This window comes from Vicia villosa, linkage group LG2, assembly GCF_029867415.1.
Source record: "Vicia villosa cultivar HV-30 ecotype Madison, WI linkage group LG2, Vvil1.0, whole genome shotgun sequence".
Taxonomy (NCBI): Eukaryota; Viridiplantae; Streptophyta; class Magnoliopsida; order Fabales; family Fabaceae; genus Vicia; species Vicia villosa.
The window spans coordinates 192,335,701-192,354,100 of record NC_081181.1 but is presented as its reverse complement, the minus strand read 5'-3'; the positions used below and the strand labels follow the sequence as shown (position 1 = coordinate 192,354,100).

General features: G+C 28.9%; 1 protein-coding gene across 1 annotated transcript; it reads left to right on the top strand.

Moving 5' to 3' along the window:
• Positions 1 to 543, top strand: LOC131650970 (uncharacterized). Its single transcript, XM_058920667.1, has one exon. It carries the CDS (start codon positions 1 to 3, stop codon positions 541 to 543), a length of 543 nt encoding a protein of 180 aa, XP_058776650.1.
• Positions 544 to 18,400: the final 17,857 nt, after the last annotated feature.

Genomic DNA, 18,400 nt, shown 5'->3' with positions numbered 1-18,400 from the left:
ATGGATTATTTTAAAATTGCCAAGGTTTATAAGATGATACATGAAGGTGATACACAGGTTCATTGGTATAGATTGTTCTCTGGGAATAGTGCGAGGCCTCGAGCCCTCATCACTCTTTGGCAAGCATGTCATGAGAAGCTTGCTACAAGGAGTAGACTCCATAGATTTGGTATGGTGGGTTTCAATACTTGTAGCTTTTGTATGCAGGAGGAAACACAAGATCATCTGCTGTTTGACTGCCTCAAAACTAGGAACATATGGAAGCAAGTGCTTGTGTGGAGCGGTTTCAACCATGATCCCAGGAGATGGGCTGAAGAGCTACCATGGGTTGTTAGTATTTGTAAAGGCAAGTCTCCTAGATCCAGCCTACTGAAATTGGCTTTTGCTGAGACAGTTTATGGAGTATGGACTTTTAGAAATGTTGTTAGCTTTGGGAATGTGGTAGATGAAAATAGAATTGCTTTGAACATTATTGATATGTTGGTTTATAGGGGATGGACCAAAGATAAGCTTAGGCCATACTTGGCTCTCTTGATGCTATAGTCATTCTTTGATTAGCTGGACCATGTTGGTCGCTTTGTGTAAACTGATTTTTTTGAATTATTATATTCGTAATTTGATTCAAAAAAAAAATTAATAATATTTATATACGAAAAAAATCTATTATTTACGAAAAATGGTATTTATGATCTAAATATTTGTATTAAAAAATTGTATACGGGAAAAAAAATCTACTATTGATCTAAATATTTTTATATACGAAATTTACTATTGATTTAAATATTTTTGTAAATGATACCTAAACAAAAATGAAGTTTGTATACGGGAAAAAAATCTATTATTGTTCTAAATATTTTTATATACGAGAAATGGTATTTATGATCAAATACTTTTGATCCAAAAATGGTATACAGGAAAAAATCTATTATTGATCTAATTATTTTTATATACGAAAATCTAATATTGATCCAAATATTTTTGTAAATGATACCTAAACAAAAATAATATTTGTATAGGAAAAAAATCTATTATTTACGAAAAATTGTATTTATGATTTAAATTTTTTTATTCAAAAATGGTATACGGGAAAAAATCTACTATTGATCAAATATAAGGGGGAAAAAATTATTATTGATCTAAATATCTTTATATACGAGAAAATGTATTTATGATCGAATATTTTTTATCAAAAAATGATATACGGGAAAAAATCAATTATTACAATTAAAAAAACAATAGTATTTTTTTTGTAAAAGCGAAATTATATTAAAAGAAGAGAACGGGGACTAGACTAAAACCCAATTACACACCAAACTAATAAATCTAAAGTTAGACAAATTAGACTTTCCTGATTCTAAAGAGAAGCGAGGAAAGGAGGAGTATTGCTCCATTCGGGATGGGGATTAGCGAGAGAGGCCTTAGATGCTAACAAGTCGACACGATTCCCCTCCGTAACTATTTGAGAAATATGAAACTAAATTTGCTTGGTGTAAACTAAAGAATTCAACCATCTGCTTTTCAAAATCCAACGCACAATGATTGGGTCCTCATATGCAAGAATAACTAACTTCAAAACAATTTCAAGCCAAAGCCTCTGAAAACCATACCTGACTCCAAGGTCAATAGAAAAAATAAACCATAGAGCTCAACATGAAGAGCAGAAGAACCTGGAACCAAGTCAGAAAACCCGCACAGTAACTCCCCATTATCATTAGGGAAAAGAACACCACACGTCGCCTAAGAATTAACGAAAAAACCGTCTATGTTGCATTTGAATTTGATCCATCCCATAGCAGGCAAAGTCCAAATGACCTCAACAATGCTAGGAGCAGGAGGTGGATTAATGGAGACACCGAAACTTTTGATGATGGAGAAGTCGCGGATGGAAGAATTGGCGTACTTTTCAAATGTACTAAATTCACAGCCATTTTCCAATGTAAGACAGAATGCTGAAACAAGAATTGTTGCAAGCATACCATATCGTGTTAATAATGGAGCAAATGGCAGCTTGGATAATAACCTCACACTGACTGTTCCAACCCCGATCACAAATTTTAATGGCCTCTAAAATGTTCGGGAAAAATAAAGAAAAGATGAGAGGAAGATTCTTCCTGATTTCTACAGAGACTACACCAGAAAGGACCCGAAAAACCCCTTTTACACAAATTGTCGTCAGTAGCAAGTTTATCATGACACAGTCTCCAGACAGTAAAAGCCTTGGCAAGGGGAATAGAGGAGTTCCAGATCTTTATAGGCAAAGGAAGGAGAGGTCTAAGAGGAGACTTGGATTTGAAAGCTTCTTTAAGAGTTAGCTCACCATTTGAGGCATCAGGCCAAATTCTGCAGCCCTCTCTAAAATTCAGAGGAAGGATAATATGATCACAAAAGTCAATGATATTTGGAATCAGCTCAACAATATACTCCGGAAAATTGCATCTCCCTTGAATGATAAAACTCGGAACCAAAATTCTCGTATTGACTGTAACGCTGGGCTAAATCAAGATGATTAAGGGATCCCCAACCAAGGATCCAACCAAAAGTTAGTAGATTTACCGTCCCCTATGATGATCTTATAATTCTCAAGTATCGGTATCAACTCTTTCTTGATGCTGCAGAAGATAGAAGTTAGAGTATGTTTGGATTGATGGAATGTGATGGAATGGAATGGAGTGCAGTGGTATTTAATCAGATTCCATTGTTTGGATTTATAAATAATGGATGGAGTGGAATGGAATATGATGGAATCCATTCCATCCTATTCCATTGTATCCTTCAATTTTTATTCCACCCAATTTGGGGTGTATGCAATGGAATGAACTAAAATATTCTATTCCGCTCCGTCAAATTATAAAATATACACAAACAATGGAATGTAATCTCAATACCATTCCGCTCCGCTCCACTCCATTCCATCATGTTCCATTCCGCTCCGCTCCGTTATAGTCCATCAATCCAAACATAGCCTTACTATTACTTATTGTTAAAATAAATTATAATTCAAATTTAAAAAATAAAATAAATTACTTTATAATCCTATAACTTTTTCTATCAAAATTTTCTCTCAAAAATATTAATAATTAATAATTAAATTTTTCTATAATTCCACTAATAATTAAATAAATAAAAATAATATCCACTTATAAATACTCTAACAGTTCTTTTCAATTAGGTTTTCATTGAAGCTTTAAAAAATAGTAGTATAAGTGATTAATTAACTTTTAAGATATATTAAAGAATTTCTTTTATAACTTTTGATGATGGTACATATTTTAATAATTTTTACTTCTTTTATTTATGTATTACATGTGGAAAAAATACAATTTAACTCTCGTTTTCAGTTGTTTTCATTTACTAGTGACTCTTCACCTCCACACTCTACTCTTTCTTTTTACCATTTCCTTCATCTACCCATCAGGGTGACTCTTCACCTCAACACTCTACCCTTTCTTTCTTTTTACCATTTCCTTCACCATTATTCCTATGGCAAGTTCTTCTTCTCCAAAATATGAAATGCGTTTATTAATGAATCAAATAAGCTGAATTCTACCTAAGATTATGAGTAAATAAAAAGTGTTTTCTTTATCATATTTTATTAACTTTTATTTCAATTTTAATTTATTGGACAATATTTTAGATAATAATTAAAATATCACGTAATATTTGATTAGTTTATCATATTATATTAATTCATTAAATACAAAACAAAATATACAATTTTGTTCTATTATATTTATATTATTTTCTCATCATAGAACAAGTAAATAATAAATTTTTTTATTAAAAATTTTAGGATCACAAGCATAGTTGAGATTTATTAGAAGTATAATATACTAAATTAATTAGATAGTTAAGTTAATGTCAACTAACTAACTTTATACCTCTCATAAAACTATTGTGTATACTTGATAATAAGAGCACATATTATATCGAAATCATATTAAATAGAAATATATTTTAAAAAAATTAGGTTCAAAGAATTATTCTCGGGCTTCATTTCGATATCTCAACAAATAAAAAGTATTTTGGCTTCTTAATTCTTCAAAACATATCAAACTAATTTTTTTTTTTAACTAACGACGAATTTTAACGATCGAATTTTGAAATTTTTTTGTCACTAATTAAACAAAAAAGATTAACATAATATATTTTAAAGAGTTAGAGAATAAATATGAACATTTTAAAATTAGTTAAGGATAAAAAAAAATTACAAGGTTTGTCAAAAAAAAATCACAAGGTAAACATACGGGATTAAAAATATATATGTTAAACCAAAATTTTAAAGTGGTTTGACCTACAAGTTTGCTATAGAACTATTTATACGGAACAAAGGATCTTATAAATTAACTTGATTATTAAAAGTTAGAAGGATGGTGTCCATTCCATACTCAAACCCTTCTTTTACATAAAATTTAATATTTATTGAAACTTAGATTTGTAACATTTAAAGACAAAAAAATAGTTAAAATAGTTAAGATAAGAAATGAATAGTTGTTTTTTTTTTTTAGCAAAAGAAATGAATAGCTTTAAAAAGTAGGAAAACCAAATAATAAACTATATTTGAAGACACGAAAATAAGAAGAAGCTTGTGGTTGAGAACAAGATCCATTGATTCCAAATGTCATGCATATTCTACATTTCAATTTAAAGTTAAAATTCATGAAGTTGTACATGTTTTGCACTTCAACAACTTTATTCATTCTATTTTACCTCTTGACTCATTTATATGTTTTGCACTTCAACAACTTTACTCATTCTATTTTGTCTCTTGACTCATTTATATTATATTGTTGAGACTCATAATTCATTCATTTTCACATGATTACTTATGCACTCGTGAAAATTAATCTCCAATTAGTTACATGATTCATTTTTTAATGTTATCAATATATGGAGTATATATCCAATTTTTTCCATGATTTTTAGTTTTTTACTAACATGATAACTCATATTTCATTGGTCAAATGATCTATAGTGTATAGTCATCTCATATTTAAATTTGAGATTGGTCAGAAGCAGAAATCCTGAAAAACTAGACAAACAAACTTTGATTACAGCAACAGAGTAAGATTAAAACTTGTCTTAAACAAATTATAAGATTCTCGTTACCACTTACCAGGGGCGGGTCCAGAGCATCATATTGATGTGGATAGTATAAAAAAATTTATAAATTAAATATATTAAAAATTAAAAGTAATATTGTTTTAAACAATACATTTATACTGAAAATTGTTTATCAAATATAAATGATTAATAAATATAAAAGTGAGAGAAACTTGAGAGGAGATGATAGTGTTTCAAAAATTAAATTGTACCGACTAGTCGAATCGGGAATTAGAAGGGTCATTAGTCTGATTTTTTTATTGGATCGGATAAGCTATTAAATCAATGAGAGCCGACCAAAACTAGTAAAAACCGACGAATCGATGATTTTGGAAAATCGGCGGATAAGCTATATAATTAAAATATAAGCAGAGTTTGTTCATAACTTATTTGAAACAACTTTTCCTCCTTGAAGTTAAATTTATTAGACACTTCATTTATTTTATTATTTAGTTTATGTTCTAATTAGACTTTGTTTAAAATTTATTTTGATTTGTATTTTTGTATTATTTTATTATGTCTGATGATTATGTTTATAATTTGAATTTATAAAATTATGATATTTTGAAATTTTGAAATTTATGATGTGTCGTGATTTTTTTAGATATTGAGTTATCTGGTTTGATTAGTTTAATAACTATATAGTTGTATTATACATACCGGTTTATTCGACTGAATTATCAAATTTATTCAACTGAATTATTCGATTTAATATGCTTTAATCATGAGATTCGACCAGTAATCTATTCGATTAATAAATCAGTGACACGTCCTCATCAATTTAATCACCGGTCTAATATTTAAAACATTAAAAAGAGTAAATATGTGAAAAAATAATTTTTTTTGGTTAATGCAGTAATGAAGTTGGTTAATGCAACATCTAGGTATTAAAAATAATTTTTAGCAGTCACCAAACTTGGTTAATGCAGTGTAAAAACTTGGTTAATGAATTAATAAAGTTGGTTAATGTAACATCCAGGTATTAAAAATATTTTTTAGCAGTCATCAAACTTGGTTAATGCAGTGTAAAAACTTGGTTAATGCACTAATGAAGTTGGTTAATGCACGTCCAGGTATTAAAAATAAACGTCCGTACATGAATAGTATTCGTCCGTACATGAACAGTGTCGTCCGTACATACAGTGTAGGTGTAAGGTTTGGTGTAAGAATAACATTTCTATTAAATAATGACTAGAGAAAAAAAAAAAAGAAGATAAAGTGCTTAAAATAGCTTGATTAGTTGATTTAGTGTCGTAAATAATTTACAAAATGTGGTATTTATAGAGAAAATTATCCTTCTAACCATAACATTAAGACCTATAGAAAATATTGTCTTATTCAACTACTTATCTTAATAGTGTGTGAGTGTTTCCTCCATTTCATAATGTGTGACGACGACCAACATTGGACTTACTGGTTTTTTCTTTTCCATATGTTACGTTGACTCTATTTATGTGTGTGAAACTTTCCCAACTCGTGGTTCTTTAACTTTCATGTTCTTTAGTTACTAACACTAAATACATAGAACTTTGCCACAAAACACGACTTTTTTGACTTATTATGCATTGTAATTAGTCAAGAGTTTATAAGACACTGGTGGACTAAAGAAACATTTGGCTAGCTCAAGTTCGGTATGTAGTATTTGTATTCTATTGATCTTGTCTTGACTAGGGAACCTTTAGCTAACCCTAAAATTATGTGTATCCTAATTTCAACTGGCACTTTAATTATTTTTAAGTGTAATCAAATGTTTTGATGTGGAAGTGGAACATTATCGATTAATCATGAGAATGTGGCATAACCACTCATTATTTTGCATGAAAATGTTGTTAAAAACCAAAAAAATAGTTGTTAAAAACCATATACCGCAAGATAAAATACTAAACAATATATATATAGTTGTTAAAAAACCATATATATATATATAAGGCGGTGCTATTGTTTAGAATTTTGAATATTATATAGGAACTTTATATGAGTGATATAACTATCACAATCTATTTCTGAAATATTAAAAAACAAAAATGATAATTTTTGTATCCATTATCTTTAAGTTATTCCCAAAGTTAAAAAGTTTTAGAACCTAAAAGTACTATTATATATTCTTTGAAAGACTCTAGACTCTGGAGATTTTCTTCATGTGTATTTCTTACATTTGATATCTGATGATATTCTTATATTAGGTGACGAAGGTTCACTTCGTGCATTAAAAGCATAAAAAAACAAAACAAATTATTATTAACTATTAACAAATATCCCTTGTACAAAAAAAAAATCCTATATAAAATAAAAATGAATACACTTTAATATCATATATGTTACAATGTAGTGACATTAGAAATGATATATATATATAGTAACATCATTAGTCACAAACAAACTTATTTGAAATGGAAAATGCTATATTCATTCACTATTCTCTCTTTTATTTGCAATCAATTAGGGACCAATTTCACCCGCAAAACTTGTGGAAATTCTACAAATAAAATTGGAATTTTTAGAAGTGCTAAAGCTAAGCAACACTACAACGCGCAAGGCTTTTAAAAGCGCTTTTTTTGGCCTTTAACAGCGCTTTAAAGCGCTGCCAAAGCCAGCGCTGGCATAGGCTACGAAAGCGCTTTTAAAAGCGCTCTGGTAGGCCCCCCCTATAAGAGCGTTTTTCTGGAAAAAGCGCTCTTGTAGGCCCCCCTTTAAGAGCGCTTTTCAGGAAAAAGCGCTCTGGTAGACACCCCTATAAGAGCGCTTTTTTCAAAAGCGCTTTCGTATGTTGCGTTTTTTTTTTTATGCTTTTTATTATTTCTAAACCTGCACTTTTGGCACCAATATTTTAGAACCTGTAATTTACTATTTTTTGGCAGTATTTTTTCATGAACCTATAATTTATCATTTCAAATCGATATCGATTATATACAAAAAAAGTATTATATTATATACCATTAATGTAAATCAAAATACATATATACATATTTCTAAACCAAAACAACTAAACCAATTCACATATTTCTAAACCAAAACAACTAAATGGGAAACAACTTCCGAGTTCTTATGCAACCAATGTACGCTTCCTGTATTATCTGGAGCTATGTTGTATTGATGCTTTAGTGGAGAACCAGTAGTCACCTGAGCTATGTTGTATTGTGTCACAGAATATGAATCAAATAACTGTACCCCGAACGATCCTGCCACAGAAGACTTCGGGGTACATTACTTGATTCATATTCTGTGGAACATAATCGGCAGGGGCACATTGTGTTCTATCCTTTACCAGTCCATCCACTGTTTGAAGCTCAACCTACAATAGAAAAACGTGATTATTTACACAACATTCACATTCTCAATATTTTCTCTATCAACCAAAAATTTCCTCATCTCCGAACAAAAGACAAAATAGTTAATAAAAATAGTGCTATACCAGAACATAAACCAATTTATAAGAAATCAATTAACAACCACATGCACATAAAAATAGTTTTTGATAAAAGAACAAGTCAATTGAGCCAACAACCAAAAACCCTAAAAAAAATCAGCCGTAGAGCCAACAACCAAAAACCCTAAAAAAAATTCTGTTCATCATCTTCGAAAAACCTCTCCAGAAACTGTAAATACATTGTTCATATTCATCCAACAACAATCACAATACACAGCCGCAAACACTAACCAAAACCCTAATTGTTCATCTTTCTCATACACGCAAACCATTCATCAGAAACAAAACCGTTCACAAATCATCATCAAACATAACCAGACAAACATTCATCAAACCCAAACATTTGTTCATCACTTTCCTAATCAAACAAACCCTTCAGAAATTTGAGAGAGGAAGAGAGAATAAGAAATAAACTCAGAAAGGTCTCACCCGGTTTTGGTTTGTAGATTCAGAATCGAAACCGAACTCAGCAACAACACGAACCTCAACTCACCATAAACTCGTGTGTTTTGGATCTGAAAGGAAGAAGAACGGCGGAGGTTGCTAGGGTTTCAGAGAGAGGATGGCGGAGCAACGAAGGAAGAAGAAAGATCTGAAACAAAACGCGTGTGTTTGTAAAATATATAATTTTTTAAATGGGCTACCAGAGCGCTTTTCAAAAGCGCTTTAATAACACCCCCTACCAGAGCGCTTTTATCCCAAAAGCGCTTTCGTAGCACCCACCCTATAAGAGCGCTTTTAAAAGCGCTTTCATAACCCCCCTACCAGAGCGCTTTTTAAAAGCGCTCTCATACCCCCCCTACCAGAGCGCTTTTTAAAAGCACTCTCATAACTCCCCCTACCAGAGCGCTTTTTTTGCATCATTTTTCCTTGTTTATTAATTTTATTTTTAGCGAGCCCTACGAGAGCGCTTTTGCTAAAAGCGCTTTAGTAGCTGCGCTGCTACAGCTTAAATTTGGCGTAGTGCAAGATGAAATGATTCGAGCAGATCGTATGCTAAGAGAAAAACAATATGTTGCCTATTTTGAGGCTTTGAAAATTAACTAGGTTGTTCACTAATATCAATTCCCCTATATCCGAAACTTACCCTCAAACGAAAATGACTCTCAAAGATGTTGGCTTGTATCCTAAAGCTAGTTTGTTTTTGGAGCCTATGTGAAGAGGAGTCTCACATTAACCATCTTAACATGCAGACGTACTAATTGCCACAACTATGGTGTCTCTCCCAATCATCTTTTATTCTTTTCTCCAAACAAAATAAATGACTATAAAAGTAATCTGTGGAAAATCTATAAGACCATTGCAGTTATCTAGTTATGTTAATACATAATACAATTTAGTTTAGCTTCATTTTATCAGATGAATCTGAAATTTTCTTTATAAATCTATTGTAAGAGTAAAAATGAAAAGTCATAGTTTTCATATTTATTTGAATATCCGAAATATAAGGGTATTTTGAGGTTTTTACCTCGGATATGTGAAAAGACATATGGGTGTATAGAGAATTTTCCAAGAAAGCATGCTATAAAATTCCCAGGTGGATCAAAATTAGACTGGCATAGTTTTAAAAAGGTCTGCATTTGCAATTTGGGTCAGAACATCAAGGTTTTGCTACCTCTGCTACCATAATGCAATTGTGATTGAAACCATAGGTTATAACCTTGCTTATGATTGAAACCATAGGTTATAACCTTGCTTATGCTACCATAATGCAATTCTGATTGAAACCATATACAGGTTTTTCTATATTTTTTATACAAATTAAACTATTAAAAAAACAGTGTATGGCAGAAATTATTTTTTAAAATTTCTGTGAATTTTTAACTTTTATATATTTAGTAAAAAGACATGGTTTAAAAAATTCGGATGCAATTTTTTGACAATTTTACTTTTATATAAATACAATAAGTATTTTATAAAAATGAAGAGTGATTTCAAAAATATGTGGAATAATTTTTAAACCTTTTACATTTAGTAGGAGTTTTTTTCAATGGGTTTAATGGATATGCACTGACAGTGTAAAATAGTTTTACATTATAATCCAATAGAAAACAAGCAATCTCTCATATTATTAAAACTTTTTCAAATTAAAAGTGTGGTGTAATTAGATGCATGTGTGTGATTGGTTGACAGTGTAAAATTATTTTACACTGTCAGTGCATCACCCATTTTCTCTTTTTCAATTTCAGGAAATTTTTTACTTCTGTGCATTTTTTTAAAAAATTTCATGTAATATAAGGGAAAAAAACTTAAGAGAGTGTAGATTACTCCTGAGCACAAATTCATTGGGCTTCTTTAAATAACCTTCATAGATTTGATAACATACCCCCAAATCCTAACAATTCAAGAGAGTGTTTGTATGAGGCAATTGAAAATTTTAAAGGAATTTAAAATTCAAAGCACTTCAAATGATTCAATTAAAATTTATTTATTTTAAAATTATTTTGTTTAGATGGAGTATTACGACAATTCATTATTAGAATTGTTAGATTTTTGGAGTTATTTTTTATAAAATTTAAATTTTTTGGACCAAATTAAAAAATTGAAAAGTAGAGATCAATTTGTAATTTTTAAAAATTTGAAAGACTAAATAGTAAATTTTAAAAATTATTAAGAACTAATTTGCATTTTTAAAAAAATTGTAGAGTCAACTTTATAATTTCGGAAAATATGAGGACTAATTTGCAAAATTTAAAGAAATAATAGTAACAATTACATTCTATAGAGTATGAGAGGAATTTCAAATTCTTTGGTTTTTGGTGTCATTTCAAAATAATTAAATTTAACTTAGATAAAATATTTCATCATTTTAACAATTCTTCATTTTTCTATCCAAACAATAAATTTTGTACAAATTATTTTAAGTTCTCTCAAAACATTACATTACCTCATAATGCTTCATCTAAACAGTCTGTAAGAGTGTGTTTGGATGAGGTAATTGGAAATTTTAAAAGAATTTAAAATTCAAAGCAATTCAAATGATTCAGTTTAAATTCATTCATTTGTCAATTATTTTATTTGGATGGAATATTAAGATAATTCATTGTTAGATTTTTTGGGTCATTTTTATAAAATTTAAATTTTTTGGACCAAATTAAAAAATTGAAAAGTAGGGACTGATTTGTAATTTTTTTAAAATTTGAAGGACCAAATTGTAAAATTTAAAAATTATTAAGGACCAATTTGTAATTTTTTGGAAATTTTTTAGGTTCAATTTTTTGATTTTGTTAAATATGAGGACCAATTTGAAAATTTTGAAAAAATAATAGTAACAAAGATATTCTATGGAGTATGAGAGAAATTTCAAATTCTCTGGTTTTTTATGTCATTTCAAAATGATTAAATTTAACTTAGATAAAATACTTTATAAATTTTCATCATTTTAACAATTCTTACCCACCAATAAATTTTGTGAAAATTATTTTAAATTTTTTCAAAACATTACATTACCTCATTAAAATGTTTCATCCAAACAGACTCTAAATATTTTGGAATTTCCAAACTAAAAACACGTATTTACGGTATTGGCTTTCAGAAATTGTACTAAATTATAATTCTATAAAAATTTCTATAAAAAATATATATTAATTAAATGATGAATATAATGTTAGATTAATTATTTAATTAATCAAATATGGATTGAAATAATTAATTATTAATTAATTATATTATGGTCAAATGTTATTAAACACTAATTATTGATGGATTGTTTGATTGGGCTTTGTGCCTGAATGGACCGTGATGGGTTGGACCATTCAGTTAAGCCCAATGAGAGGTCTCTGCCCTCAACCGTTTAGCTATTTAAGCGTTGCCCCATTAAACGATTAAGATATAGTGAAAACCCTAAACGGCAATGAGGGTAGTAATCCTTTCATACTCACTATTTGACGGCAATCTCATCAATCCTTCAAGGTACACCGTTCTAATTATTATTCACTATGTTGTAATATTATAATATGCTATAACTTGTATCTATGCGATTTAATTAAATTTATCAATTGGTATCAGAGTAAGTTGAGATACATTTTATAGCTATTGATTGATGTTGTTACTTTTGAGAATATATTTGCTATTTTGTGAAATAATTTGAACATAGATAGTGATACGTTAATGCAATTGGTTGATGAAATGGTGAATACATGACTCTGTTGTATTCTATAGAAGAGAACACCCTTTATTCAAATATTAGTAGTTATTTGAAATAACTTGCCTCCTAGGTTCTCCACCTTTGACATAATTATAGTTTCAAATTTGCTTTCTTATATAAATTATAAAGAAGAATTCTGGAGCGAGGTTTTATAATTGATTAAGGATAATATTTATAGCCCTTAACCTTTAACATATAATTCGTCATCAACAATTTCAGAGAGATAGATCTATTTTTCTAAAAATTCACTTGGCTAAATCTTACCTATATGTATGTTTTTCACTATGTTCAACCTGGATCCAAATATATTTATATATAAAATAAAGGTTATAATGTGTTGTTTCTATTGCAAAACAAGTTTTTTTTAAATAAAGATTATAACATACTTTTTTTCGACAAAATCTGAGAGGAAGAACAGGTCAAATATTTTTTTTGTTTAATCAAAATTTACTCTTGATGATTAATGGCTAAAGTCAATTATTATTGACTTATAATCTATAATTATCAATTACGGGTGCTTCATTATCAATATATTTTTTTGATAATCCTATTTATTATAAAGTTGATGATGTTTATTTAAAATTATAATCTGTTTCATTGCCCAGAAATTTTGAGATTTAAAAGGCATCCATTGGCCCGTGTTGTATATTTTACACAAGGGTATTTAGGATATTTAATTGATTATAAATTTGAATCTTTGACTACTGAGATTTGATTTATTTTATGAAATTTTTTAAATATTTAATAATCAATCAATTGAGAATCATAAAGTTACATATTCATAAATTTGAGCATAAAAATATTTATGTGAAATAGTAACATAAATGCATATTTTATTATCAAATAATACAATTATAGAAAAGCTCAATTTTGCTGATTCTCTTATTAAATATTATATATTGAAAATCTTGCAATTATTATAAAAAATAAATAAAAAAAACTGATGTTGTCTTATTATTCTTTATATGCTCACCAATAAAATATCATAGTTTCTTTTGAGCAGTTTTTGAGACAAACTAAATTTATATTATTGTTATTATACCAAATTTTATTATTATTAAAATTGTTTTGTTATAATGGTCCATGGACCATTTGAGATGGCATTGTAAGTTTTTTAAAACTCGTCAAAGTTTATAGATCCTGTTTGTAAGGATAAATGTCACATTTTTTTAAGGTTGGTCATGATTTATTCTTGAATCTCTTATGATTTATTATACAATTGCATTTAAGGAGAAATCTTTTTCTAATATTATCTACTCCTTTCGAAAATAATAAAATGTGCATTTATATAAAGTTATCATTTTTCTAGAATATTATGAAAATTAAAACTCTCTATTTACTATCATAAATTGATTTTTTTTTGTATACTCAAATAAATAAAATTTAATCTTATGAGTATATTTGAAATCTTATTAATTTGAGAGTTTTATTCTAGAAAATAACACTTCATTTATATAATTAAAATCCTACCTATCGTGGATATAATTATACAATTTTTTCTATTTTGAATAAAATATAATCAACATTAATTTACATGATTGTAACTCACCTATCATGGGTACAATTGTATAAATTTTGTTTACTAAAATAATTAAAATTATTTAAATTTTAATTATAATAAATATTATATTTGTTATATTTATATCCTATTTGATTTGTTATTATTAATATAATTTATTTTATTCAATGTACTTTTGATTTATGATTACGTAAGTTATGGTTCGAATACCCTATCGGTATTAGAATTTTGGTGACATAATATTTGTGCATTGTTGTTATATTTCCTTTTAAAGACATGTAATATTTTGATTTATGAAATTCAATAATTTATTTAATTTTTTTTTTTGGTTAAAATATATTTCAATTCCCTTTGTATTATGTAAGTGATTGACATACCCTATCGGTGTGACATTACTTGACATGATTAGTTGTGATAGAGAAAATAGTTGAGTATTTGTATGAATATGTTAAAACTCTTACATTAATAATTCAACTATTTTTCTCTATCAAGTGGGAGAATTTAACATGTCAATTATATAAAAATAAGAAATAAATATTATTTATTTAGTATAATATTATTTTATTGAGACTTATATTGAGGATAATGTGGTCTTATGTTATCGATGTAAATTTATGACTACTTGTGTTATATCTTCAATATTAATTGAATTAAAGTCTCATATTTATCCGCTGTGTTTTGAGTTTTGAGTGAATTATTAAGATGTTGTATATAATCTTATATTTAAAATTACAGGAATTTGATGTCACTTTAATGATGGTAAATCTTTATATGACCATCATATTGTTTCATGTGAAATTATATCTATAATAATATATTTTGTTTACGTGCAAAATATGTGGTTGGGTTTGTAAAACTCTAGTGATGATATATTATACAATCACTTCTCTGTATAGTTTTGCACTAAAAGTAAAATTAGTATCCCATTGAATAATCAGAGTATTTGATATTAGTGGGCTCTGATAAATGTATATCCATTGTTTTATTTTGGATAAGTGGGAGTGCATGTGTACACAAAATAATATAATCCAAAAGAAAAAGAAATAGATTATTATTCTCATATTGTCATATATTCTTTTATGCAATATAAAATATGACATATTCTAAAAAGACTTCAAAATGTACAATAACTCTAAGTCTTATTCTAGTATACTGAGATATATATTATTCTCTTAATCTCAGGAAACATCATAATTGGATGTTTGGGTCAATATTGAAAAGACACAATAATTCTTTAGCATGCAATAATATTGTGTTATTCTATCTTCAATAGTCCACTCTTGTCAGGTCATACTATGAAAGTACAAGTAAATATTCATACTCCTATCGAGTATGATATTGTATTATGAAGGTACTTATGGTTAAATGTAATTACTCTTGTAATAGGATATTCCTATATGTAATTACTATTCATAGACCTATGTGGATATTCTATGACCTATAATTTAAAACTCATTAGTATAATCACTTCCCAAGACTTATACATATGAGTAAGTCTTATGATATTTTGGGTTAGTGGGAGTTTATTAATAGCATTTTCATATGCTTGGGCCATTGTTTATAACATATTACTCTTAACTTAAATATGTTACTCTAAATTCATCGTTGTTGATTTAAGTTGTGAGTTTTAACTTGTATGATTTGTCTTCCCTATCGGATACAATTTCTGCAGCGTTGAAATTCACTTCTCTTTGGATTGATTAGTGTTTTGACCATTATTGGTATTCTAATATTAGAATCAATATTTTTAATAATTAATTATTGTCATCCAAGTGGGAGATTGTTAGATTAATTATTTAATTAATCAAATATGGATTGAAATAATTAATTATTAATTAATTATATTATGGTCAAATGTTATTAAACACTAATTATTGATGGATTGTTTGATTGGGCTTTGTGCCTGAATGGACCGTGATGGGTTGGACCATTCATTTAAGCCCAATGAGAGGTCTCTGCCCTCAACCGTTTAGCTATTTAAGCGTTGCCCCATTAAACGATTAAGATATAGTGAAAATCCTAAACGGCAATGAGGGTAGTAATCCTTTCATACTCACTATTTGACGGCAATCTCATCAATCCTTCAAGGTACATCGTTCTAATTATTCTTCCCTATGTTGTAATATTATAATATGCTATAACTTGTATCTATGCGATTTAATTAAATTTTTCATATAATTCATTTATTAATTAATTATCATAACTCAATACTATATTCCACTAACAAAAATCACCATTTATATTAATTAATAATATATATATATATATATATATATATATATATATATATATATATATATATATATATATATATATATATATATATATATATATATATATAACTCAATATTGCTTCTACTAACAAAAATCACGATTTCTATTCATTAATAGTTAAATATATTTATAAAAAAATAATTAAATATATTGCATCCCATTAATAAAAAACCATCGTATTGCTTTCCACTAACAAAAGTCTCCCCGCTAAAAAAAAAACATCACAATTCCTATTACTTTTCTTGCAAATTAGTTTTAATTACATTATTTAATTATTCAAGGAGGCTAATCTGTCAATTAGTTATTGAATTTCTTTTACTGATTTTAGACTCCTCAGATCCATAATGATCTTACTTTTGTAAAAATTTGTTTCAATTTTTCAATTAGTCAACATAAACTTGAGAAATTTTCTCGCTTGGTATTCCAAAAATGCATTAATTCAGGTTAAACCTCATGTTAAAGCTTCTACTTGACGCGAACGTTTCTTCCAAGTCTTTGACATGATTCTTTTTTCGGGAGCTTTAACCATCATGTCATCGATGTATCACGCCCATTATTAGGGAGAGGTAGAGAGTCAATAACTTTGCTTCAAGTGTGTTGAATGTTGGTCTCCTAATAATAATGTTGTAATGGGAAGACGCGTTCATGATCAAGTATTTCACCTTGACGCCCTTTGTGCTTTCTCCACTACCAAATATATTCATGATAGGTAGATGACCTAGAACCTACACCTGCTCACAAGAAAAGTCTACTAGAGTGCCCTTGAAAGGAAACAAATTAGTCGGGTCTATATTCATGCCCTTAGTCGGGTCTATATTACATTCCAATCATGGATTTGTAATTTGATGATCATGGGTTCATTTTTTTGAGCCAGAACTCCTTCCGCATCCCTCCTAGAAAAACTGACAGCGGCAAGCTTTTCTTCTGAATATGAGAGTAACTTATGAGAAACGTGAATCACTGGTGGTGCGTATCTTTTTCTAGCCGAGTTAGTTTCTCCTCCGCGAGCGAAACCTCTTGAGATGGTGTTGAACGTATGACACATCACTCTGGTTTCTCGCACCTCTTCAATGTTTTTCCCTTTTTTAGAGGAACAATTTTTCGAGCAAGGCTCTTGTCGGGGAAGGCTTCTATTTTTGGTGGCACGCCAACATCCTTGACGTAGGACATCAGACAACCTCTTTGGATCAAAATTTCTATCTTTGTCTTTAGCTTATGGCAATCTTTCGTGTGATGACCTCGAATCTGATGGTAAGAACACCACGCAGCTCACTAACTTCTACTAGAGGTCTCATATCCCTATTCAACCACCGTAAGAAAAATTAGGCAATGCAACAATACATTAACTCAAATGTCACTACTAGATGTCTTTGTCTTATACTCCTATTCAACCAACGTAAATACAATAATTGCCCTAGGTTCAATGCATTGACTAATGGTTAGTATTCCCTATGCATCCATGATTAGATTAACAGAGTATCTCAAATAAAAAGTATTAAGCACAAGAGGCAATTAAATAGAAATATACACTCAATTATTTATGCAGTGGCAAATTAAACATATGTCCCAACAGGCTCAGAATAAGTTCATCGTACAAAACCTAACCTAGAGGAGTTCATCGGGTGTCATCATTTGACCACATTGGTTATATTATTTTTCCCTGTCAAATTGTTTTGTTGGACCCTCTTAACTATTTGGTTTGCGTCTTGGTTCTTATTTACCAACACTACATCTAGACCATTTTGACATAAACCCTTTTCGATCATCCCTGGTGTAGGTTGCTCAACGGGTTGGATAAAAAAATTTGTTGTACTTGATTGTTATAAACAACTCCATTGTTTACAACTCCAACTACTTGGGTTTGGTGCATTGGTTGAACAAGGACTTAAGGAGTCATAAAGAAATCAATAATTCGACTCATTTTTTGTACTAA

Coding starts and splice junctions, on each gene's coding strand:
- LOC131650970 (XM_058920667.1), top strand. CDS start 1: ATGGATTATTTTAAAATTGCCAAGGTTTATAAGATGATACATGAAGGT.